The sequence below is a fragment of the Artemia sp. Qi Xiang Cuo genome, chromosome 20 (assembly GCF_049724085.1).
Source record: "Artemia sp. Qi Xiang Cuo chromosome 20, ASM4972408v1, whole genome shotgun sequence".
NCBI classification, from domain to species: Eukaryota; Metazoa; Arthropoda; class Branchiopoda; order Anostraca; family Artemiidae; genus Artemia; species Artemia sp. Qi Xiang Cuo.
The window spans coordinates 23,442,357-23,470,279 of NC_142813.1; the positions used below are offsets into that span (position 1 = coordinate 23,442,357).

Sequence of the window (27,923 nt, forward strand, 5' to 3'; positions counted from 1 at the left end):
GACAAAACACTACTGAAATATTCCAACTCTTGTATTTCAACGAAAGAAATCCAAAATGAACTTTGAAAAATCAAGAGAATGTAACTGTGACAAGGTAAAGCACAACAAAACACTACTGAAATATTCCAACTCTTGAATTTCAATGAAAGAAATTCAAAATGAACTTTGAAAAATCAAGAGAATGCAACTGTGACAAGGTAAACCACGACAAAATACTGCTGAAATTTTCCAACTCTTGCATTTCAACGAAAGAAATCCAAAATGAACTTTGAAAAATCAAAAGAATGTAACTGTGACATGGTAAACCATGATAAAACACTACTGAAATATTCCAACTCTTGCATTTCAACGAAAGAAATCCAAAATGAACTTTGAAAAATCAAGAAAATGTAACTGTGACATGGTAAAGCACAAAAAAACTTTACTGAAATATTCCAACGCTTGCATTTCAACGAAAGAAATTCAAAATGAACTTTGAAAAATTAAGAGAATGTAACTTTGACAAGGTAAACCATGACAAAACACTACTGAAATATTCCAACTTTTGCATTTCAACGAAAGATATCCAAAATGAACTTTGAAAAATAAAGAGAATGTAAGTGTGACAAGGTAAACCACAACAAAATACTACTGAAATAATCCAACTCTTGCATTTCAATGAAAGAAATTCAAAATGAACTTTGAAAAATCATGAGAATGTAACTGTGACAAGGTAAACCAAGGTACCAAGGTACAAGCAGACAGTTCAATGACCATTAGAAAAAGTTAAAAAAAAAAGTTAAAAAAAGTTAAAAAAAGTTTTAAAAAAAGTTGTGGGGGGGGATGGTTGGAGGGAGGAGGGGTTGGAGGGAGGGTGGAGGGATAAGGTTGAGGGATAGGGGTAGGGCTTGGGGCCCAGGTATCAGAAGAAATTGTTTGTCTAGTTTGCATCTCAAATCATCGTGGTATGCATATTCTCACGATGATGCCATAAAAATACCCCGAAACAGGTCACTTTTAACACATATCAAAAATCCAATTGATAAATTGAATGTGCTTGAACCTGTTCCAGTTCAATGGAATGAACCTGTTACGATATTGTGACGCTTAACATCAGTTGGGCAATGTCCCAGAAACAATACATTGGATGTATTTCTAAAATCATAATATGTTCAATGGCTTGTTGGTTCATTCGATTAACGTGTCGTTCTTTTACATTAGGAAATCACGGGTTTCACGTTCAATTCTTACATCAAACACAAATTTCATATAAATAAATGGGAAGATGCTTAGAATGTAAAAAATCGTATCATTGGAAAAGAAAAATATCATCATTAGAGTACAATAAAATGACATCAATAAAAAAAAACTATTAAAATTAAAAATCGCTATATTCATACAATAGAACATCCATACAAAAAAAAGATTACTGTGTACAATTAAAGGTAGCAGACAGATAGGGAAAATATTACAGTATAAAGGAAACGAATCACTACCATGAAAACATCAAGCACTTTGAACAGAGATCAGCACGAATTTTCACGGTAGTTGAATCCGGTCATTGCACTGTCTGCTTGTATGACAGGACTGTCTTGTTGTAAGCATTGTAGCTATATGTTGGGACTGTGCGCTACTTATCGTTATAGCTATATGATGGGACTGTCTTGTTGAAACTGTTATATCTACACTACTATTATATTAATTTGGGATATTCAGAAAATGATAAGGGATATGATCAAAAAGGCAGTATTTGCATGCTACCCATAGTACTACAACTACCACCACTAATACTACACGCAATCCATTAACAGTATTGAGGGGAAATTCAAACTAAATCAAAAGACACTATGTGCATGCAAATTGTCAAAGTAGCGAGTCTGAAGAATTGATTTGTGTATTAAGTTGGAACCTCCAGAGAATGCATAAGGAGGAAGATCGTCTAAACGAAAGGCAAAATGCTAATACTACTGTTACTTCTACATTTACTACTACTACTACTACTACTACTATTACTACTACTACTACTATTGCAACTACTTGTAAGGCTAAGTGGCATGACATGGATACTTCAAGAAGCATATGAAGATACAGATTATCAAAAATATATACCAGTAATGTTATAGCTATGGCTAATTGTATTAAGTTGAAACTTCCAGGACTGAATGAGAGGGATGTTTTACTGACCAAAAGACAATATCTTAATATTACTATCGCTAGTAGTACTACCGCTATTCAACACTTTTACTAGTAATTTCAATAGTATTACTGCGATTACCATTACAACTCTGCCTAAGGGTATGAAGGTGAAATTTTCAAGGAATTTTTAGAGGGGAAGGTGAACTGAAGCACAACACGCCGTCTGCATGCAGATTGTCAAAAGGGTGTAACAGCAATATCTTAGGTACAGTTTGGTGTGTGAAGTTGAAAATAACAGGGTTTGTTGTGATGGATGTTGAACTAACCAAAAGAAAATATTTACATGCCATTGCTACTGCTTCTACTCATGCTCCTGCTAATGTTACTATTATTACTACTTCTATTACTACTACTGCCACTAAAGCTTAGGCTACTACAATTAATTCTACACCTACTACTGCTATCAAAACTAAGGATATTAAGGCGAAAAATTTGGAGTATATCGAAACTGTTTGGAACTAATTCGAAACACACTATGCCCACACAGTTTGTGAATCAGACGCATCAGAAATGCTTTAAAAAAATGTATTAAGCTGAAACTTTCAGGGTATGTTGAAAGAGATGTTGAAGAAATCAAAGGTGCTATGCGCAAACTGCTACTAATTCTGCTATAACTATTGCGACTGTGCAAGCTAAGTGCATTAGGTGAAGCTTTTAAGGAATATTTAGGTGGATGTTGAAATAAATCAAAACAAACTATGAAGGTGTGGACTATCAAAAAGGTGACAAAACAATATTTAAAGAACAACTTAGTTAGAACTTTAAGGGTACGTTAATGGGGTTTCAAATGTATGCAGGTTTTCAAAATAGCATATAAGTAATATCATGGATAGCACCACTCTGTTATTACTAGAAATATCATTGAAGCTTGTAAAGGAGCTAGTTCAATCCAAAATTAAAAGGTCTAGTGCCCTTTTTAAGAGTAAAAAGAGATTGGAAGTCAAACAGCCTTTCTCTCAAGCCCTTTCATTTCCCAAACACATCCAGTCAAAATTTTGAGACAACCATTTTGTTCAGCATAGTAGAACGGTCCAGCAACATGTCGTTAAGGATATTGGGCTTGTAAACCTCCCACAATTATGCAATTTGCCATTATGCTTTAAAACTAAATGTAGCTTTAAACTAAATCAAAAGGGATTGTGTATATGGCTGCCAATAAGAAACCTCAGCAATATGCCTTTTCAAGACCAGATAATAATATAGGCTTTACTCAAAACAAAATATTTTAAATGTTTTCACTTTTTTTAATTTCACGAGTAAAAAATTGAAAAAAACTTGAGGAACGAATATCAGTATAGCCTATGTTAATTAAGCTGACAATGCATGGGTATTTGTTTTTGTCTTTTTTTCCGTAAAGCGCAAATTATGTTCTGGTCTTTAAAAGGTATAGGGGTTATCAGCCCTGCTCATGTTAATTTCTCCTCGTTTCGAGTTTTACTCGGCTATTTATTGTAATTTCTGTTTGTTTTGAGTTTCGCTTATTCATTGATAGTGTTTTGTGGTAGTTTTAGGCTTGGAGGATTATTTGACTATATTTTTACTCATTTTTTTCTAAATAGAGCTCTTTACTTTTCTTTGAAGAACTTTTTTTGTTGAAAAAGTTTTTAAAATTAATCAAAGTCAAGAGGAGTGGCAGTTGCAGTTGAAACAGCGGTGTCCCTGGAGATTTCGAGTGAATATTGAAGATACACCTTTTGGATAACTTGGATTTCGAGAAATATTTTGATTTTGCTCAACATAATCCTCAGAACTTCACTATATTTCACCAATACCCCTTAGTCTTTTCGGACACGTCTGGGATCAAACATTACCCCTTTTTCAATGATAAATCCTGCATGCACAAAAAAGACAAATTGCATAATTTACATTCCTTGCCCTGGAGGCTGGGTGACAGTATAACTGGAGGCATAATTCTTAGACCTTTTGACTATTTTGAATGAAATGCCTTTTCAAAATTTCTATCAGCGTTAAGGAGGGCATATAAAAGGGCCAGAGGGGGCTAGTTGCCCTCAGATCTCTCATCAACACCCCCTTCAACGTGGCTTGAAAGTTCCAGTTTAATACCTTTAGCCGTTCCTTAGATATTACTGTTACGCCATTTTGACAACCACTCTGCATATAGTGTGTTTTGATTTTTTGACAACCCCCTCAAAATTTTGGTCAAATGTCTCTGGGGGAGCGCAGCAAAACAGGGTTTGGGAGGGGGGCTTGTTGCCCTTCAATTATTTTTCATCATCCTCTTCAACATGCCCTCAAGGTTTGAAATTAATACCTTTAGCGGTTCTTTATTGAAGATACTCAATAAATCAGGTATCTCAGGTATCTTCAGATGTTGACCGTATCTCAGGTATCTTAGTTAATTGACCTTTTGAATATTTTGAACAAATTCTGTTTCAAAATTTTGATCAATGTTGAAGGATGAACATCTAAAGAGGGTATGAGGGCAGGTTGCCCTCCAATCATTCTTTTTACATTCCCCTCAGGATACCCTGGAAGTTTGAACTTAATACCCACAGCTGTTCCTTAGGTATTACTGATACGCCCTTTTGACAACTATAATGCACACAGTATGTTTTGATTCGGTTCGGTATCCCTCTCAACATTTCCTCAAGCTTACACCTTCCCTTTTTCCAGTAAAAAAAAAAGCTTATATATTAACATCGGGCAATTTACAGAGTTTACAGCCCTCGAACCGGGGCTGTGGGGGGTTGTCTAACCCGGAGGCATAGTTATTTGACCTTCGGACTATTTTGAGCAAAATGGCTTAATCAAAATTTTCATCTAATGTATTTGGGGGAAAAAGGGCGTAGGAGTGGGGCTGGTTGCATTACGATCACTTTTGACTCTTAAAAAGGGCAATAGAACTTTCAACTTCCGATCAAATGAGCCCCCTTTGAATTTTACACGACCGCCCCTTCTATACGAAGTGGCTCTGGAAAAGATAATAAATAATATATTTAACCATAGGTAAAATTATGCTCATCAAAATCGTCAAGAAAGGAGACGCGACAAATTGTGACAACTGGAGGGGCATCAGTCTCCTATCTATAACCTCTTCTCACAAATTATTCTTCAGCACATCCAGACAGTCGTCGATAAATACCTATGGGACGAACAGCACGGTTTCCGGCAGTCCCGTTCTCGAATGGATCTTATCTAAACACTGCGGATGATGATTGAGATGTGCAATGAATGGCGAGAAAAAATGTGCATGATTTTCGTGGACTACGAGAAAGCCTTCGACTCTATCGACCGAGACTCACTATGGAAAATCCTGCGATACTATGAAATTCCTGATAAAATAGTGGCCATAATTGTTGCATTATATGAAAACACAGAATTCTGTGTTCGGATCCACAAAGGAAATATTAAATATTTCCGTATTATGTTTGGCCTAAAACAGGGCTGTATTCTTTCTCCGTTCCTCTTTGTCCTCGTTGTCGACTACAAACTCATTGATTGTACAGGGTTCCGGATCCACATTGGAGAACGTAGGCAGCTAGCCGATTTGGATTTTACTGACGATATTGCCTTGATGGAAAGTAACAAGACCAAACTCCAGGATCTCCTGAATACTATCCGTCAAAAGGCTGGCCAACTTGGCCTCAAGATCAATAAAGAAAAGACAAAGAGTACGGCAAAAACTAATTACCTCCTGAACATAAAGTGTGGAGATTCAACTGTTGAGCATGTCGTAGAGTTCAGATACCTCAGCAACACGGTAGAGAATTCAGGGTCAAGTGAGCGGGAAGTGCATTTGAGGATAGGGCAATCCAGTGGAGCTTTTAACCGACTAAAACCAGTATGGCAATCGAAAAAGTATTCTACAAAATTAAAAACGAGGCTATTTAATAGTAATGTCCTTTCTGCACTCATCTACAGCAGTGAGTGCTGGAATTTCAGTCAACAACAAGAGAGACGGTTTTTGCCTTTGAAAACAATTGCCTTCATACGATTCTCAACTGGAGAGATAACGTCACAAACCAGAAAGTCTGATCTTTCTCAGGCCAGCCCATGAATATGGAAATTATTCGGCAACGAAGGTGGCAATACCCTGGGCACGTATACGTATGAAGGACGACAGGATCCCATGACAGATCTTGGAATGACAACCTCAGGAAAACCGCAAGAAATGTCAGCCAAAAAACACCTTGCGTCGCAGATATGGACGGGACCTGTCAAACATTCACAAGACCGTACAACCCCAATGGGAAGAAGATGTTTTGGTGGCGGCACACGTGCGTGACGACTGACGGCTCTTCATGGATGTCCTGGGTGCCCCTGGTGGCACAGGAATATCTAAAGTCTAAGTTAAGGTAAGAACCATAGGCAACGCTAGAGCGTTGCTTTTGACCAATGTAGGACGTTATTAATCAACTGAATTGAGATAAGAAGTGTTTTTAAAGCAAAATAAAACTTTAGCGTCTATTTTAAGTCATAATGTCGCTCTTTACTTTCGTTTGAAAAAAAATTCATGAATATCTATCCAGAAAGCAAAAGCATAAAAGAATATTGAAATAGCTTACAGAGTAGCATCCATTGTATTTGGGCCATGTCTCTTATCTCCTTTCCATAGTGGTTTGACAGTCAAGGATGTGTTTAAATTAGCCGTGGCAGCAGTCTTCTTTTTCTTGGGCCAGAACCGCGTTTGACATAGGGCACGAAATCCACATACCTTTCCCGCTTGAACTTCTGAAAATAGCTCATCCCACTCAAAACGCCAATGCTGTAATAAAGCAGTCGAAATGAGAAAAAGAAATATAAAAAGATAATTTTGAAGAAATTCAGTAGAAATTAATTAAACTAATATGAAACAAAGCCATATACACTTGAGGAAAGATTGCATCAAACAGAAAAAAACACTCACATCAACCCTGGGAAAATATGCATAAAGACGTCAAGTAGAGAACAAATAAGGTTTAACTAGAGTAAATTGGAGCAGAAACATTTTTATGCAATAAAAACATTTAAAAAATGGTGTATACCAAGGCAAATACAAGACTCTACCCTAACCTCTGGAAATACAGTTCATTCTTGAAAAACCAAATTTCCCTTTTTTTTTACTAAGGCTCCTTACCTTTCAATGAAGAACAGGTTGCAAGCTCATCTAATGGCATCCTTCAACAATGAATGGAGATACCCAGAACGGAATCAACCCACCTAAAATTTTAAACTACGAAAAATCGAGACGCTACAATTATGAAAAAATAAACTACAATTATGAAAAAATATTTTTTCGAATTTAATTTGCTTTTGCCCAAAGAGACCAAACTATTATTTAACAGTATCCGTTTAGTAGCCTTTTTCGTCAGAAATTTAAACTCTAATACCGGCTTCATTTCCATTGTTACTCCAAATACTCCTTGTGACCTGCTTTCATTTCTCCGGCAGACTTGAGCTCAAATGAAATAACATTTTTATTGTAAAAAGATAGTTTTTAACTTCGATTAAAGGTTAATATTTAACTTATAACCTGAAGTTGCTATCAGATAGCAAAACAGAAGAACAAAAACAATGTCATAGGTCTTCCTTGACAAATTCACCACCATCAAATTCTTTTCCAGTTTGAATATTGGAGCACAAAAAATATTTCACGACCAATAGTGCATGTCAGGTTGTTTTACGATATGGGCACTGTTCACAGTAGTAGTAAGCTATCTAGTACTTTGAACCGTACATTCAACCGTACATTCACGCCTACAAGAATATACAGTGTGGTTTCACGTGGACATTGCAAAAAAATGTGCAAACCTATAAAGTGGCCAAACACGTTTTGAAACTACATGCTATTTGCTTGCCTTATGTTCTCTTAAAGGTTTCAACCATACATTAAACCATACATTCACGCCTACAAGAATATACATTGTGGTTTCACGTGGACACTGCAAAAAGTGACCAATCCTTTACCTATAAAGTGCCCATGCATGTTTTGAATTCATGCCTACAAGAATATCACCTTTTCAAAGAGTACGAGCGGGGATTCCCCTTGCAAAAAGCGATATATTTTTTTTGGACAATTGCCTTAACTCGAAAGTAGTTCGATTAAGAATGTAACATGTCTAGAATTGTTTGATTGACATTTGCAAAAAGGGATAAGGGATTCGCGAATTGGACTATACAAACGATATTAATTGAATAATAGAGAAAAAACAGAGCTAGATAGTATTTACGAATTGGATTGTATGAAGGTGGAGAAAAAGGGTTAAAGTGATTAGCAGTTAAGGTAACCATGAAGAGCATGTTAATTCATACCTTATTTATTATAAATTTGAGACAACATAAATCTATGAAAATGGTTAATGATGATAGAATGACATTGCGAGTTGACCTAGCTCTACCTATCCGATGTGTTCTGTATAATACACAAGTGGTGTCTGAACAGTGTTGTCAGTTTAAAATAGAGTCTAACGTTATAGTATACTAAAAGTTGATACTAAGAGAGATGTAGATGGCAAGAAAAGAATTTTAATAATGAAATTCAGAACAAACCTTAGAAATCCTTGCAAATCAAGTAGTAAGGTGTATGTGAGTACGAACCATCAAGGATCATAAGCACCAACGACCCTAACTAGCAGAGACATCAACCCCCCCAAAGGTCCCCTATCCCCAAACTCAAAGGGAATCCCCTCCCTCCAACTTTATGGCGGGAGAATTGGCCAAATTTCTTTCGTTGAAATACGGCAGGGCCAGGCAGCGGGCCCCCGCTTCCCGGCCCACGGAGCTTCCCGCGGCGCTTCCCGCGGCGCTTCCCACGGTGCTTCCCGGCCCGCTGCATTTCAACGAAAGAAATTCAAAATGAACTTTAAAAAATTAAGAGAATGTAACTGTGACAAGGTAAACCATAACAAAAAAAGACTGAAATATTCCAACTCTTGAATTTCAACGAAAGAAATCAAAAATTAACTTTTAAAAATCAAGAGAATGTAAGAGTGACAAGGTAAACCACAACAAAACGCTACTGAAATAATCCAACTCTTGCATTTCAATGAAAGAAATTCAAAATGAACTTTGAAAAAATCATAAGAATGTAACTGTGACAAGGTAAACCATAACAAAACACAACTGAAATATTCCAAATCTTACATTTCAACGAAACAAATTCAAAATGAACTTTAAAAAATTAAGTGAATGTAATTGTGACAAGGTAAACCACGACTATAACCGTACTGAAATATTCCAACTCTTGCATTTCAATGAAACAAATTCAAAATGAACTTTGAAAAATCAAGAGAATGTAACTGTGACAAGGTAAACCACGACAAAACACTACTGAAATAATCCAACTCTTGCATTTCAATGAAAGAAATCCACAATTAACTATGAAAGATCAAGAAAATGTAACTGTGAGATGGTGAACCACGACATAACACTACTGAAATAATCCAACTCTTGCATTTCAATGAAAGAAATTCAAAATGAGCTTTGAAAAATCAAGAGAATGTAACTGTGTCAAGGTAAACCATGACAAAACACTACTGAAATATTCCAACTCTTGCATTTCAACGAAAGGAATGAAAAATGAACTTTGAAAAATCAAGCGAATGTAACTGTGACAAGGTAAACCATAACAAAACACTACTGAAATATTCCAACTCTTGCATTTCAACTATAGAAATTCAAAAATGAACTTTGAAAAATCAAGAAAATGTAACTATGACAAGGTAAACCACGACAAAACACTACTGAAATATTCCAACTCTTGCATTTCAACGAAAAAAATCCAAAATGAACTTTGAAAAGTCAAGAGAATGTAACTGTGACAAGGTAAACCACGACAAAACACTACTGAAATATTTCAACTCTTGCATTTCAACGAAAGAAATTAAAAAAGAACTTTGAAAGATCATGATATTGTAACTTTGAAAATGTAAACCATGAGAAAACACTACTGAAATATTCCAACTCTTTCATTTCACGAAATAAATTCAAAATGAACTTTGAAAAATCAAGAGCATGTAACAGTGATATGATAAACCACGCCAAAACACTACTGAAATATTCCAACTCTTGCATTTCACGAAAGAAATTCAAAATGATCTTTGAAAAATCAAGAGAATGTAACTGTGACAAGGTAAAGCACAAGAAAACACTACCGAAATATTCCAACTCTTGCATTTCAACGAAAGAAATAAAAAATGAACTTCTAAAAATCAAGAGAATGTAACAGTGACAATGTAAACCACAAAAAGACACTACTGAAATAGTACAACTATTTAATTTCAACTATATAAATCCAAAATGAAATATGAAAAATCAAGAGAATTTAATAATCCAAAATGAACTTTGAAAAATCAAGAGAATGTAACTGTGACAAGGTAAACCACGACAGTACACTACTGAAATATTCCAACTCTTGCATTTCCAGGAAAGAAATCCAAAATGAAGTTTGAAAAATCAAAGGAATGTAACTGTGAGAAGGTAAACCATAAGAAAACACTACTGAAATATTCCAACTCTTGCATTTCAACGAAAGAAATCCAAAAATGAACTTTGAAAAATCAAGAGAATGTAACTGTGACAAGGTAAACCATGACAAAACACTACTGAAATATTCCAACTCCTGCATTACAAGGAAAGAAATCAAAAATGAACTTTGAAAAATCAAGAGAATGTAACTGTGACAAGGTAAACCACGATAAAATACTACTGAAATATTCCAACTCTTGCATTTCAAGGAAAGAAATCCAAAATGAACTTTAAAAAATCAAGAGAATGTATCTATGACAAGGTAAACCACGATAAAACACTATTGAAATATTCCAACTCTTGCATTTCACGAAATAAATTCAAAATGAACTTCGAAAAATCAAGAGAATGTAACTGTGACAATGTAAAACTCGACAAAACACTAATGAAATATTCCAACTCTTTCATTTCAAGAAATAAATTCAAAATGAACTTTGAAAAATCAAGAGAATTTAAAAATCCAAAATTAACTTTGAAAAATCAAGAGAATGTAACTGTGACAAGGTAAACCATGACAAAACACTACTGAAATATTCCAACTCTTGTATTTCAATGAAAGAAATCCAAAATGAACTTTGAAAAATAAGAGAATGTAACTGTGACAAGGTAAACCACAAAAAAACACTACTGAAATATTCCAACTCTTGCATTTCAAGGAATGAAATCCAAAATGAACTTTGAAAATCAAGAGAATGTAACTATGACAAGGTAAACCACGACAAAACACTACTGAAATATTCTAACTCTTGCATTTCAAGGAAAGAAATCCAAAATGAGCTTAGAAAAATCATGAGAATGTAACTGTGACAAGGTAAACCACGATAAAACACTATTGAAATATTCCAACTCTTGTATTTCACGAAAGAAATTCAAAATGAACTTTGAAAAATGAAGAGCATGTAACAGTGACATGGTAAACCAAGACAAAACACTACTGAAATATTCCAACTCTTCCATTTCACGAAAGAAATTCAAAATGAACTTTGAAAAATCAAGAGAATATAAATCCAAAATGAACTTTGAAAAATCAAGAGAATGTAACTGTGACATGGTAAACCACGACAAAACACTACTGAAATATTCCAACTCTTGCATTTCACGAAAGAAATGCAAAATGAATTTCGAAAAATCAAGAGAATGTAAAAATCCAAAATGAACTATGAAAAATCAAGAGAATGTAACTGTGACAAGGTAAACCATGACAAAACACTACTGAAATATTCCAACTCTTGTATTTCAATGAAAGAAATTCAAAATGAACTTTGAAAAATCAAGAGAATGTAACTGTGACATGGTAAACCACGACGAAACACTACTGAAATAATCCAACTCTTGCATTTCACGAAAGAAATTCAAAATGAACTTTGAAAAATCAAGAGAATGTAAAAATCCAAAATGAACTATGAAAAATGAAGAGAATGTAACTGTGACAAGGTAAACCATGACAAAACACTACTGAAATAATCCAACTCTTGTATTTCAATGAAAGAAATCCGAAATGAACTTTGAAAAATCAAGAGAATGTAACTGTGACAAGGTAAACCACAAAAAAACACTACTGAAATATTCCAACTCTTGCATTTCAAGGAATGAAATCCAAAATGAACTTTGAAAATCCAGAGAATGTAACTATGACAAGGTAAACCACAACAAAACACTACTGAAATATTCCAACTCTTGCATTTCAAGGAAAGAAATCCAAAATGAGCTTAGAAAAATCAAGAGAATGTAACTGTGACAAGGTAAACCACGATAAAACACTATTGAAATATTCCAACTCTTGCATTTCACGAAAGAAATTCAAAATTAACTTTGAAAAATCAAGAGAATGTAAAAATCCAAAATGAACTTTGAAAAATCATGAGAATGGAACTGTGACAAGGAAAACCATGACAAAACACTACTGAAATATTCCAACTCTTGCATTTCAAGGAAAGAAATCCAAAATGAACTTTGAAAAATCAAGAGAATGTAACTGTGAGAAGGTAAACCCTAACAAAACACTACTGAAATATTCCAACTCTTGCATTTCAACAAAATAAATCCAAAAATGAACTTTGAAAAATCAAGAGAATGTAACTGTGACAAGGTAAACCACGACAAAATACTACTGAAATATTCCAACTCTTGCATTTCGAGGAAAGAAATCCAAAATGAACTTTGAAAAATCAAGAGAATGTAACTGTGACAAGGTAAACCAGGACAAAACACTACTGAAATATTCCAACTCTTGAATTTCAAGGAAAAAATCCAAAATGTACTTTGAAAAATCCAGAGAATGTAACTGGTACAAGGTAAACCAGGATAAAACACTACAGAAATATTCCAACTGTTGCATTTCATGAAAGAAATTCAAAATAAACTTTGAAAAATCAAGAGAATATAACTGTGACAAAGTAAACCAAGACAACACGCAACTTAAATAGTCTAACAAGTGCTTGAAACGAAAGAAAACCGAAATCAAATTGTAAAAAACAGTTTCATTTTATTGTGAACATGTAATGCACAACAAAACACTACAGACGTAAACCAAATAGTTACATTACATAAAATAAAACAACAACCAACTTTGGAAAATACCTAAAATGCAAGTTTGACAAGGTAAACCACAACAAGACACTACTGTCTTGTTCCAACTCTTGCATTTCATCGAAAGAAATTAAAAATGAACTTTGAAAAATTAAGAGAATGTAACTGTGACAAGGTAAACCACGACAAAACACTACTGAAATAATCCAACTCTTGCATTTCAATGAAAGAAATCCAAAATGAACTTGAAAAATCAAGAGAATGTAAGTGTGATAAGGTAAAGCACACCAAAACACTACTGAAATATTTCAACTCTTGCATTTTAATGAAAGAAATCCTAAATGAACTTTGAAAAATCAAGAGAATGTAACTAAAAAAAGGTAAACCACGACAAAAACACTACTTAATTTAAGTATGTTTCATCTCATTTGAAGACATGTAAAAAAAAAAGTTGAAAAAAATATATCATGTTAAAAAAAATGGGAAGGGGGGGAGGATGCAAAAATTTGGAGGGAAGGGATGCCCTTCTAGTTTGGGGATAGGGGACCTTTGGGGGGTTGATGTCTCTGCTGGTTAGGGTCGTTGGTACTTATGATCCTTGATGGTTCGTACTCATATACACCTTACTACTTGATTTGCAAGTATTTCTAATGTTTGTTCTGAATTTCATTATTAAAATTCTTTTTTTGCCATCCACATCTCTCTTAGCATCAACTTTTAGTATACTATAACGTTGGACTCTATTTTAAACTGACAACACTGTTCAAACATTACTTGTGTATTATACAGAACACATCGGAGAGATAGAGCTAGATCAACTCGCAATGTCATTCTATCATCATTAACCATTTTAATGGATTTATGTTGTCTCAAATTTATAATAAATAAGATATGAATTAACATGCTCTTCAGGGTTACCTTAACTGCTAATCACTTTAACCCTTTTTCTCCACCTTCATACAATCCAATTCGCAAATACTATCTAGCTCGGTTTTTTTGCTCTATTATTCAATTAACATTGTTTGTATAGTCCAATTCGTGAATCCCTTATCCCTTTTTGCAAATGTCAATCAAACAATTCTAGACATGTTACATTCTTAATCAAACTACTCTCGAGTTAAGGCAATTGTCCAAAAAAATGTATCGCTTTTTGCAAGGGGAATCCCCGCTCGTACTTTTTGAAAAGGTGATATTCTTGTAGGCGTGAATTCAAAACATGCATGGGCACTTTATAGGTAAAGGATTGGTCACTTTTTGCAGTGTCCACGTGAAACCACACTGTATATTCTTGTAGTCGTGAATGTATGCTTGAATGTATTGTTGAAACCTTTAAGGGAACATTAGGAAAGTAAATAGCATGTAGTTTCAAAACGTGTTTGGCCACTTTATAGGTTTGCACGTTTTTTTGCAATGTCCACGTGAAACCACACTGTATATTCTTATAGGCGTGAATGTACGGTTGAATGTACGGTTCAAAGTACTAGATAGCTTACTGCTCACAGTTGCAAATACTGCTAGCACATTTCATTGTCAGTCAAAGTTTTTGACTGACTATATACATATTAAACAATTCTATATACAATCTATATACAAAATTAAACAATTTCCTTTTTTAATGAAAGTTAAGTGCGAGACAAATACTAACAAAAGAACAGAAACTATCCTTTATAGGATAAAAGTAGTATAGTAATTGCTGGTTCTGGACCAAGTCATTAATCAATTTAATTTACATCATGTTCAGTCCATTTTACGTCATATTAGCTTCAAATATTGAACATTTTGAACATTTTTAATCCCTACATTCAAAATGAAAACAGTTCCTTAGAAATCAAATTTCGTCTCATTGTTACACCTTTCCATAATATGAACACGGGTTTCTGCCTTCCTAGATTTCCCCGTTAATTTACCCCATTTTCAATTGCATTCACACAATTTTAAATCAGAATTTTCAACAATTTTAAAACTTCAAATCTCGAGCTTTAAGATCAAAACAGTTTTTGTGAAATAAGATATTCATGAATTTACGAAATAAGAGTTTAATTATATTCTATTTTCCCTATACTACTGATAAAATATTATAATTTAATATGATTTAATATTTAATGGATATTTCAATATGAAAACAGGTCCTTGAAAATCAAATTTAATGAAAACAGGTCCTTTGAAATCAAATTTAATGAAAATAGGTCATTGGATATCAAATTTAATGAAAACAGGTCCTTGGAAATCAAATTTAATGAAAATAGTTCCATGGAAATCAAATTTAATTAAAATGGGGCTTTGGAAATCAAATTTAATGACAACAGGTCCTTGGAAATCCAATTTAATTAAAACAAGTCCTTGGAAATCAAATTTAATTAAAACAGGTCGTTGGAAATTCTAACTTTAGTAAGATTCAAGTTTAAGTTTAAACTTTAAAATCTATAAAAATCCAAATTCAAATTCTAACTTTAGATAGATTATAGTTTAAGTTCAAACTTTAAAATTCACTTAAATTAAAATTCAAACTTTATATTGATTCACGGTTAAGTTTAGGTTTACACTCCTTTTTTTGTAAGTGTATGTGGATTTAAATATCAAACTTTAGAATTTTTATAAATTCAAATTACAACTTTAGATAGATTCAAGTTTAGGTTTCAACTTTAAAAATTTCTATAAATACAAATTCAAATTCAAGAACCTGTTTTAATTAAATTTGATTTCCAAGGACCTGTTTTCATTAAATTTTATTTCCAGGGACCTATTTTCATTAAATATGATTCCAAAGGCCTGTTTTCATTAAATTTGATTTTCAAGGATCTGTTTTCATTAAATTGGATTTCAAATGACCTGTTTTAATTAAATGTGATTTCCAAGGACATTTTTTCATTAAATTTGATTTCTGAGGAGCTTTTTTCCATCAAATTTGATTTCCAAATACCTGTATTCATTAAATTTGATTTTCAATAACCTGTTTCTATAACATTTGATTTCCAAATGACCTCTTTTCATTGAATTTGATTTACAAGAATCTGTTTTCATTAAATTTGATTTAGAATGACCTTTGTTCATTAAATTTGATTTCTAAGGACAAGATTTAACTTAATTTGATTTCCAAGGACCTATTTTCATTAAATTTGATTTCCAAGTACCTCTTTTCATTAGATTTTATTCCCAAGGACCTGTTTTCATTAAATTTGGTTTCCAAGGACCTGTTTTCATTAAATTTGAGTTCCAACATTATGTTTTCACTAAATTTGATTTCCAAGGCCCTGTGTTTTATTGTACTTGATTTACAAAGACCTGTTATCATTAAATTTGATTTCAAAGGACTTGTTTTCATTAAATTTGATTTCCAAGGATCTGTTTTCAACAAAATTCATTTCTAAGGACCTGTTTTCATTAAATGTGATTTCCAAAGACCTGTTTTCATTGTATTTGATTTACAAAGACCTGTTCTCATTAAATTTGATTTCAAAGGACCTGTTTTCATTAAATTTGATTTCAAAGGACCTGTTTTCATTAAATTTGATTTCCAACAACCTGTTTTCATTAAATTTGATTTCCAAGGCCCTGCTTTCATTGTATTTGTTTTACAAAGACTTGTTTTCATTAAATTTGATTTCAAAGGACCTGTTTTCATTAAATTTGAGTTCCAAGGATCTGTTTTCAATAAATTTGATTTCTAAGGACCTGTTTTGATTAAATGTGATTTCCAAGGACCTGTTTTCGTTAAATTTGATTTCTGAGGAGCTGTTTTCATCAAATTTGATTTCTAAACTCCTGTATTCATTAAATATGATTTTAAAGGACGTGTTTTTATAACATTTGATTTCCAAATGACCTGTTTTCATTAAATTTGATTTCCAAGGACTTGTTTTCATATAATTTGATTTACAATCACCTGTTTTCATTAAATTTGATTTCTAAGGACCTGGTTTCACGTAATTTGATTTTCAAGGACTTATGTTCATTAAATTGGATTTCCAAGGACCTCTTTTCATTAAATTGTATCCCCATGGACCTGTTTTCAATAAATTTGATTTCCAACAGCCTGCTTTCATTAAATTTCATTTCCAAGGCCATGTTTTCATTGTATTTGATTTACAATGACCTGTTTTCATTAAATTTGATTTCCAAGGACTTATTTTCAATAAATTTTATTTCTAAGGACCTGTTTTCATTAAATTGGATTTTCAAGAACCTGTTTTCATTGAATTTGATTTAAAAAGACTTTTTTTCATAAAATTTGATTTCCAAGGACATGTTTTCATTAAAATTGATTTCTACGGACCTTTTTTCATTAAATTTGATTTTCAAGGACCCGTTTTCATTCAATTTAATTTCCAAGAACCTGTTACATTAAATTTGATTTCCAGGGACCTGTTTTCAGTAATTTTTGATTTCCAAGGACCAGTTTTCATTAGATTTAATTTTCAAGGACCTATTTTCATTAAATTTAATTTCCAAGGACGTTTTTTGATTAAATTTCATTTCAAAGGACCTGTTTTCATTGAAATTTTATTTCCAATTACCTGTTATTATTAAATATGATATCCAAGAACCTGTTTTCATTAAGTTTGATTTTCATGGACCTGTTTTATTTAAATTTAATTTCCAGGAACTTTTTTCATTGAGTTTGATTTCCAAGGACTTTTTTTCATTAAATTTGATTTCCAAGGACTTTTTTTATTCAATTTGATTTTCAAGGACCTGTTTTCATTAATTTTAATTTCCAGGGACCTGTATTCATTAAATTTAATTTCCAATCACCTGTTTTCATTAAATTTGATTTCCAAGAACCTGTCTTCCTTAAGTTTGATTTTTATTGACCTGTTTTCATTAAATTTGATTTCAAAGAACCTGTTTTCATTAAGTTTGATTTTCATTGACCTGTCTTCATTAAATTCGATTTCCAAGGACATTTTTTTATTCAATTTTATTTTTAAGGACCTGTTTGCATCAGATTTAATTTCCAACGACATGTACTCGTTAAAGTTAATTTCCAAAGACCTGTTTTCATTAAATTTGATTTCCAAGGACTTGTTTGTATTAAATTTTATTTCTAAATACCAGTTTTAATTAAATTTGTTTTCAAAGGACCTGTTTCATTAAATGTGATTTCCAAGGACCTCTTTTCATTAAATTTGATTTGTAAGGACCCGTTTTCATTAAATTTTGTTTCCATGGAAGCGTTTTCATTAAATTTGATTTCCAAAGACCTGTTTTAATTAAATTTGATTTCCGAGGACCTGTTTTCATTAAATTTTATTTTCAATATATCCGTAGAAGATAAAAAAAGTTAAACTTCGATTCTGAATTTTCCCAAGAAGAGAAAAAAAGTTCCATTTTAATTCTGAGTTTTTTCAATGAAGTGAAGAAAAGTTAAACTTCTCTTCTGAATTTTTTCCAAGAAGAGAAACAGTTTCACTTTTAATTCTGAATTTTTCTTTAGAAGATATAAAAGTTTTTTTACAGAAATTGATTCTGAATTTTTCCTCAAGAAGAGAAAAAGTACCACTTTAACTTTGAGTTTTCTCAATGAAGTTCAAGTTTTCTTCTGATTTTTCTCAAAGATGAGAAAAAAGTTACAGTTCAATTCTGAATTTTCTAAAGAAGAGAAAAAAGTTCCATTTCAGTTCTGAATTTTCTCAATAAGAAATAAGTTTCAGTTTTGTTCTGAATTTTTACGTAGAAAATAGAAAAAGTTATACCTATATTCTGAATCTTGCCCAAGAAGAGAAAAAATACCACTTTAATTCTGAAATTTCTCAAAGAAGTGAAGAAAACTTCGAGTTCTCTTTTGAATTTTTCCCAAACAAGAGAAAAACTTCAACTTTAATTCTGAGATTTCTCAATGAAGTGAAGAAAAGTTCATTCTCTTCTGAATTTTCTCAAAGGAGAGAGAAAAGTTACAGTTAAATTCGAAATTTTTCAAAAGAGAAAAAGTTCAACTTCTGTTCTGAAGTTTTTAAAAGAAGAAAAATAATTTCAAGTTCTATTATGGAAGAAGAGTGATTTGAAATCAATTAAAGGAAGCCTTTCGAAAAGTATATTGATAAGATGTTGATATGAGGATGTGCTCAAATCGGAATAATTTAACTTTAGGAGCCTAATACAGAAAAAAGTTTTTTGAAATTAATAAAAGGAAGGCTTTTCAAAATTAAAGTCGTAACAAATTAGAACGAGGATGTACTCAAATCTGAATTATCAAGGTTCAGGATCACAGTATGGAGGAAAAATAGTTTGAAATCAATAAAAAAAGCCTTTCGAAACGTTTGTTGATAAGAAGTTGGTAAGAGGGTGTCGCGCAAATCTGAATAATTTAAATTTAGGAGCGTAATACGGGAAATTGTGTTTTGAAATTAATTAAAGGAAGGCTTTTGAAAATTATAGTCGTAACAAATTGGTATGGGAGTGTAAAATTCCACTCTAGTTCTGAGTTTTCTCAAAGAAGTGAAGAAAAGTTCGTTCTCTTCTGAATTTTCTTAAACAAGAGAAAAAAAATTTCAAGTCCTGTTCTGAATTTCTCCGTAAAAGATAGAAAAAGTTATACTTTGATTCTGAATTTATCCACAAAAAGAGAAAAAATTTCAACTTTAATTCTGTGTTTTCCCAAAGAAGTAAAGGAAAGTTCAAGTTCTCTTTTGAATTTTTCCCAAAGAAAAGAAAAAGTTCCACTTTAATTCTGAGTTTTCTCAAAGAAGTGAAAAAAAAGTTCAAGTTCTCTTCTGAATTTTCTCAATGAAGAGAAATAAGTTACAGTTCAATTCTAAATTTTTCCAAAGAGAAAAAAGTTCCACTTCAGTTCTGAATTTTCTTAAAGAAGAGAAAAAATTTCAAGTTCTGTTATGGAAGAAAAGTGGTTTAAAATCAAAAAAAAGAAGCCTTTCAAAAAGTAAGTTGATAACAAGTTGGTATGAGCGGTGCGCAAATCTGAATAATTTAAGTTTAGGAGTGTAATACGGAAAAAAGTGCCTTTGAATTAATTAAAAGAAGGCTTTTCAAAGTTGAAGTCGTAACAAATTGGTACGGGGGTCTACTCAACTCTAAATTATCAAGCTTCAGGAACACAGAATGGAAGAAAAGTGGTTTGAAATCAATAAAAAGAAGCCTTTCCAAAAGTATGTTGATAAGAAGTAGTATGAGAATATGCACAAATCATAATAATTTAAGTTTAGGAGCGTAATACGGAAAATGTGATTTCAAATTAATTAAAGGAAGGCTTTTAAAAATTACATTCGTATAAAATTGGTTTTGGGAGTTTACTCAAATCTGAATTGTCAAGGTTTGGGAACACAGTATGTAGGAAAAGTGGCTTGAAATCAATAAGAAAAAGCCTTTCGAAACGCTTGTTGACAAGTAGTTGGTAAAAGGGTGTGCGCAAATCTGAATATTTAAAGTTTATGAGCGTAATACAGAAAAAAGTGTTTTGAAATTAATAAAAGTAAAATTTTTGAAAATTGTATCCATTAAAAATTGGTATGCGGGGTGTACTGAAATCTAAATTATCAAGATTTAGCAACACAGTATGGAAGAAAAGTGGTTTGAAATCAATAAAAAGAAGTCTTTCGAAAACCAAGGTGATAAAAAGTTTGTATGAGGGTGTGCGCAAATCTGAATATTTATGTTTAGGAGAGTAATATGAATTTTTTTGAAATTAATAACAGGAAGGCTTTTGAAAATTATAATGGTAACAAATTGGTATGGGGGTTTACTCAAATCTACATTATAAAGGTTTAGGTACACAGTATGGAAGAATAGTTGTTTGAAAACAATAAAAAAAAGGCATTTCGAAATGTATGGTGATAAGAAGATGGAATGCGGTGTGCACAAGTTTGAATAACATAAGTTTAGAAGCGTAGTACGGAAAAAAGTGTTTCGAAATTAATAAAAGGAAGGCTTTTGAAAATTGTAGTCATAACAAATTGGTATGGAGGTGTACTTGAATCTAAATTATCAAGATTTAGGAACACGGTATTGAAGAAAAGTGGTTTGAAATCAATAAAAAGAAACCTTTCGAAAACCATGGTAATAAGAAGTTGGTACGACGGTGTAAGCAAATCTGAATATTTATGTTTAGGGGCGTAATATGAAAAAAAAGTGTTTCGAAATTAATAATAGGAAGGCTTTTGAAAATCAGAATGGTAACAAATCGGTATGGGGATGTAAACAAATATACATTATAAAGGTTTAGGAACGTAGTATGGAAGAAAAGTTGCTTGAAATCAATAAAAAGAAGCCTTTCAAAATGTATGGTGATACATTTTGAATCACCTGAATTTTTATGTAGAAGATCGAAAAAGTTGGTACGAAGTTGGTATGAGGGTGTACGCAAATCTGAATAATTTAAATTTAGGAGTGTAATGCAGAAAAGTGTTTTGAAATTAATAAAAGAAAGAATTTTGAAAATTTTAGTCATAATAAACTGGTATGGGGCTGTGCTCGAATATAGATTATCAAGATTTAGGAACGCAGTTTGGAAAAATGGTTTGAAATCAATAAAAAGAAGCCTGTACGTTGATAAGAAGCTGGTATGAGGGTGTGTGCAAATCTGAATATTTATGTTTAGGAGCGTAATATGAAAAAGAAGTGTTTTGAAATTAGTAATTGGAAGGCTTTTGAAAATTATAGTGGTAAAAAATTGGTATGGGGCTGTACTCATATATACATTGTAAAGGCTTAGGAAGGTAGTATTGAAGAAAAGTTGTTTGAAATAAAAAAAAAGATGCCTTTCGAAATGACTGGTGACAAGGAGATGGTATGAGGGTGTGCACAAATTTAAAACAATCATTCTAAAACAATGCTGACGAAAAACCTACTGTTATTGATATTAAATTATTACGAAGGTTATTTTTATTTAAATACACCTTTTTGTTACAATTATTGTGTCAAAAGTTCCTCCGTCGTCATAAATTATTTATACATAAGATCCTCCATTGTCAAAAATGATTTAGACATAAGATAGTTCTGAATGTAATAGTCAATTTGAAGGACGCGGGTTGCTCTTTACTAACATTTTGTTACACCAAACTATTTAAATATAAAATAATAACATAAACCTTTTCCTATTATTCTATATCAAAATAATGTTTATTATATATTTATCATTTTAAAAAATCCCAACCATCATTTAAATATATATTTTATATCACGTTTACGTAAAGACATTTAAATTAGGTCGATACGTATTTGGATGGAATCAGTCAAAAATTCACAATGCGAAACAGTTTAAAAGTCACCCTCTTTCATGCTCTATTAAAATTGATACGAGGTTTGCAAGAGAAACCGTTTTGGAGGATAATAGACTATTTGGCAATAGATAACTTGAAACAAAGTCAGTATTTTAGAAAAGAAGTACTTGAGAATAATAGCTTAGAAAAAAGATAATATCTAAATTAATTATATAAAAACTATTTAATTATAAAAAGTAACTTACATCGAAAAATTGGTACTCCATTTTGATTGTCTATAATGTCAACTATATATTGTTCAATCTGAAAAGCAGCCGTCCAGAACGCATTATGTTAAATACCTAACCTAACTTAACCAACTCTATGAAACATTTTCCCCCAACCCCTCAGCTTTATTGACTAAGTAGATATTAGAGGTACTGTTTAAAATGGCGGTGTTGTATTATATTCCCCTCTTTAAAGTAGGTCAAATTCCCTTAACCCTTTTCTCTCTTCGGAAATATAAATAATATGTTTACTCTTAACTATTTGGATTCTGGTTGCTATGAGCGGTTGTTAGGGCCTTTTGGTTATTTTTAGTCAACCATATTTGGAGTCCCCTTAGTAACATGAGTAGATTTAACGTCATTGGTTATTTTTAGATGCTTTGGTTAAGTCCAGTTGTCTTCCAAATATGGACTTCCCCTGGATTGCAAGGGCTTACACTACTAATACCTTATTTCCTTTTTATCCTTAGGAAATGTCATTGTTATTTTTAGGTTTCAATGTCTGTCTCTACATACCCTGTAAATCTAATCCAATCGGAATTTTTTTTTTGGTAAGCATATAGATACAGCCAATCTTCATAATATTTTTGTTTTACTCTGGTCTACATGTCCCTTCCTACATTTTCCGTGAGTTGCAATCCTATATCCGTAAGTACAAAATAGAACTGTTTTTGTACTCCCGAATCAAAAATACACAAAGCGAAGTAAGTGGGTTTAAAAAAAATTTCCAAGTTTTTGGTGATTATAAAATAAGTTAGGTCCCATTTTAAGCGAAACAGTTATTTTTTTCATTGGTTTCTGTGTATGAAAGTACCCTTGCCTAATAGCTTACTAGCACAAGTGTTTAGCTTTCATGTAAAATTGTTGGTCTCTGATCGGGCAAGCTTTGATATGTCGTTTCTGAGACTTCAAAGTAGCTCTATTTTGATAGCCGAAGCCAATATATTGGCTTTTGACTTCCCTCACTACTTTAACTTGAATAGATTCATAGTTCCATATTGGCTAATAGTTCGAACATTTTTAGGCGTATTGGAGACAAATATGTTTTGGCCCCAACGTCTTCTCCCTCTAAACACAAAACGTGGAGAACCATTGCCTCCTGTCTTGTCTCCCCCATTACCGACAAAAACGTCATTTCACCCCCAAGCTTTTCCTGATATAATAAAGCTACGCTATTCTCATAAAAATTAAATAAAGAAAACAAGTTTTTTCAACTGAAAGTACGAACCAACATTAAAACTTAAAACGAACAGAAATTATTATGTAAATGAGGGTAGTCGCTCCCTCCTCAACACCTCACTAGTAGTGATAGGTCAATCTATTCAAGCGGGCAGTCCCCCCACCCTACAAGTGCACAGTACTCCTTTACTGTGTCAATTAAAGAGAGCGGACAGTACTCCTTTATATTGTCAATCAAAGGAAGCGGTCAGTACTCCCTTACTGTGTCAATGAAAGAGAGCGGACAGTACTCCTTTATAGTGTCAATTAAAGGAAGCGGCCAGGTGGGACATTACTGTGCCAATCTAAGGCATCAGACAGATAAATATCACCATGCCTTAAAAACTCATATCTTTGGTTGTTTTTTTTTATGTTGTAATTAGAATCAGCATACCATGAAAATTCGTGTTGTTCACGAAACAATTATTTTGGTATTAAATTCCAAGTTTCTGATAGAGTCATGGTTGTTCACATATCATGCATACATCGATGGTTGTTTTAATGGTATGGTTGAATGAAGTAAATGGCTATGAAATTCTGTCTGTTAAGCAATATTTTAGGCGTTTTATGTTTTATGTTTAGCCTTGAACTTGTTTAGTTGTTTTATGTTTAGCCTTGAACACGGGTATAAAAACTCTGACAATGAGTTATTTTCTCAGTTCAAAATTGGTATTTGAAATACAACCATGCATTCTAACAAAAGGAATATTGATGAAAGCTACACACAAGAAGCAAGTTATTCATTTATATTCTTAGTGGGTAAAGAAATTAATTCTAATATAATTTATCCGGTGGTTTATACAGACCCCATTATAGTTAACGAATTGTTAAATATTTTTGATCCTGGATCTTCAGAGGTCGGTAAAGAGCGATATCAAAATAAAAACAAGTGTGTAAACACTGCATTTAAATGGCTTGCGAGCTTAGTACATGAGGTAAATCATACCTATTTTTTATTCTGGCCCAAAGTTTTTTTGTTTTTTCTCCATACCCGGGCACTTCGTATCGAAGGAGTGGTCGTAAAAACTTCGAAAAGGGCTCATTCGATTAGAAATTGGAGTGACTAGTGCCCTTTTTAATAGTCCTTTTTAGCCCTTTTTAATAGTCGAAAGTGATTGGAGGAAAACTAGCCCCCCCTCGCCCGTCATTCCCCCCAACACATCCAATCAAAATTTTGACATAGCTATTTTATTTAGCGTAGTCAATTTCTGGATAGAAAATATCTTTTTGAGGAGGACACTCCGCCAGAACCCTCGGGGAGAGGGTTTTAAGTTATGCTCTGAGGGCATATAAGATCAATGTTGACACAATGCACAATGTCAGTTTTCATTCAGCGCTCGTCTGATGAACATCTCCTCGGGGATCATTGCTTGCAAGTGAAATACGAAATAGAATTTAGACTCTTGAGATAATGTCTCTGGACTGTTACTTATATATTATTATTGATCGTGATTTGAATTATACATTTTTTCATACGGATAACCTTGAAACCAGATACTTAACTATGCAATTGGTATTTAATGTGACATTTCGGAAATAAGTAAGAATCATTTCGCTGAATGAAAATCTGTTTTCATTCAGCGTTGCTTGAAAGTGAAATACGAAATATAATTTAGACTCTTGTGCTCTGGACTGTTATTTATATATGATTATTGATCGTGATTTGGATTACTGAAGCGAGAATACGTAAGCAGTGTGTTGGAGGACTGAAATTTTTCAAAAATGAATAATTCAAACGGAGCGACTATAGCTTTAACTGAGGCTATGCCTGAGGGCACAGCCAGTGCTCAGTTTTTACAGAAAATTACTTTCAAGATAGATCTGATACCACGATTAATTGAGGCTACTGAAAAGACTTTTCCGGAATTTTTAGTGAAGGTTACATCAGTTGAAAGCCAGTTTTCTTCTTTGAACCAAAAACTATGTGACAATGCAAAAGCTTGTGAAGAGATTAAAGGAGAAATTGAGATGCTTCGGAAGAATTTACGAGCAGCTACCATGCGGTCTGACGCATTTGATGAAGAACTGAGACGATGTAATGTTTTCCTATATAACTTCGAACCTATTAATCCTGCTATATATACGCTGAAGCAAGAAATAATTATGGTTCTTAATAAGTGTATACCGGATTTAAATCTGAACCGTTGTGACGTCAAAGACGTGTTCAGAATGCTTGCGGGACAAGTCTTACTAAAGATGAATTCTGTTGAATTTCACGTGATAATTCTTAAGTCTAATCTCCTTTTGAAGAGGAATGGGTTGTCGGCTGCCCCTGAATATAGTGCCAGGTAAAGGGAAGCCCGTAAAAACCTTAAACCGGTCTTAGAATAACCTTTGTCGAAACACCACCAAGCTAAGCTTAGGGGTGAAAAGTTATACATCGACGGCAGAGTGTTTGTTTATGACTTTCCTTCAGAATGTGTTAAGAAAGTAAACACCAGCTCCAGTGAAGTGAATAAACAGGGGCCTCCTCGAGACGGGTCAGCAGAAACAAGAGAAGTCAAACTAGCTAAAGAACCGGCTAGCAAAAAAATGGACATTTCCGTCACCGGCAGAGTGGTGTCTGAAAGCTCTGAGAGTGATAATCAAGCCCATAGTGATACCGAGACGGTAATTGAATTTAATATACGTGATCTGAAACAGTATTTCTCGAGGGGTGCTCCGCGTCCTGTCCGGAATTCTCCAATAGTTGCGAAAAATACTGAAAAGCGAAAAGCCTGGGAGGTCATAAGCCCGGATGATCAAAATCGTATTGATGCCCGTAATGTTGCAAGAAAGGACTCTAGATCTGGTGGCGGAAGAGCTAACTACAGAGGTCAGTCGAGGAACACCAGAGCTGCACAATCAAAAGATTATTATAGACTTTCATACTTGCCTGATGAGCCAGAAACGCCTTTTGTCCTGCCGACACATGACCAGCTTGTTCTAAGTGAATAGGGACAGTGTGGCCATATTGACCCTATGCGAGTAATCACATGGAATGTCCAGGGTGTGAGAAATAAGGTTGAACAAGTACTGAAGGACATAGGTGGTGTTGATATTATTGCTCTTGTGGAGTCGTGGCATAGTGACGATACAGTGCCTTATTTTGAAGGATACTGGGTAGAAAATGTGTTGCGTAAACCAGCAAAGAATATGAGATATTATGGAGGTAAGTAGAATAGGTATAATGAATTTGCGGAGACGTATAGCAATCTCCATGTTATTTGCGGAGACATCCGTACCAAACAGGTTTTTCTGGTAGAACCTTATACTTTGCGTACGCCCCTGTACCAAACAGGTTTTTCTGGTAGGTATTCTATTCTAGAGGTCATTACACCTTTGCCAAGGGATTTACGTAATTTAAGGACAAATTTTTCTGACGTAGATTTCTAGTTCATGATACACAAGTTTTTTTTTAGGTTAAATCCAGGATCATTCATCTGTAAGTTGATTAGTAGGGTTTTTTTTTTAAAATTGGCTAATAGGTTTTTAAACCTATTACTACGAACACAACATGCATTCCATTTTTGGAACTAGGAGCGAGATTGTGTGATGCTATCAGACTGGTTTCGTTTCATGGGTTCATTAATAGAAGGACTAATGTTTTTGAAAAGGGTAATTACTTCTTTAGTTTACGAGATTTGCGAATTTTTTGCGAAAAGGTATTTGTGTAAACGTATTGCGATGGTTAAGAATGCCTCACGGGTAATTAAAGAATGGGATGCTTGCATCAACAATACAAAGAATATGCTCAGATACTTAGATACTTAATAGATTTGACGCCTACAAGAGACATTGGTAGAAGGTAGTCAATAGCTTAATTGAAAAGTAACGATAGAATGACATTGTGACTTGACCTAGCTTTACCTCGCCGATGTGGTCTGTATAATACACAATTGATGATTTGCATAGTGTTGTCAATTTTAAATAGTTTAGAAATAAAAAAAATTAACAAGAAATGGCTGAAAAGTGTTTTGAGGGAGTTGAGTTGCACGAGGGTTCAGTTACATGCGGATTCAGTTAAACGGGGATTAGTTAAATGGGGTCGAGTAGCAAGGAGGTTCAGTTGTACAGGGTTTTGGTTATACAGGGGTTCAGTTACATGGGGGGTTCA

General features: G+C 33.2%; 1 protein-coding gene across 4 annotated transcripts in view; it reads right to left on the reverse strand.

The window, feature by feature from the left end:
* Nucleotides 1–27,923, reverse strand: part of LOC148940024 (uncharacterized) — a 318,671-nt gene that overhangs the window by 197,121 nt on the left and 93,627 nt on the right. For 3 of the 4 annotated variants that reach the window (XM_089105703.1, XM_089105704.1, XM_089105702.1), the window contains exon 4: nucleotides 6,702–6,901. In XM_089105703.1, the coding sequence (XP_088961829.1) occupies nucleotides 6,702–6,901 (200 nt within the window). Of the gene's footprint in view, nucleotides 1–6,701; nucleotides 6,902–7,252; nucleotides 7,336–27,923 lie in introns of all 4 variants that reach the window. The other variant, XM_089105705.1, reaches the window with a different exon arrangement.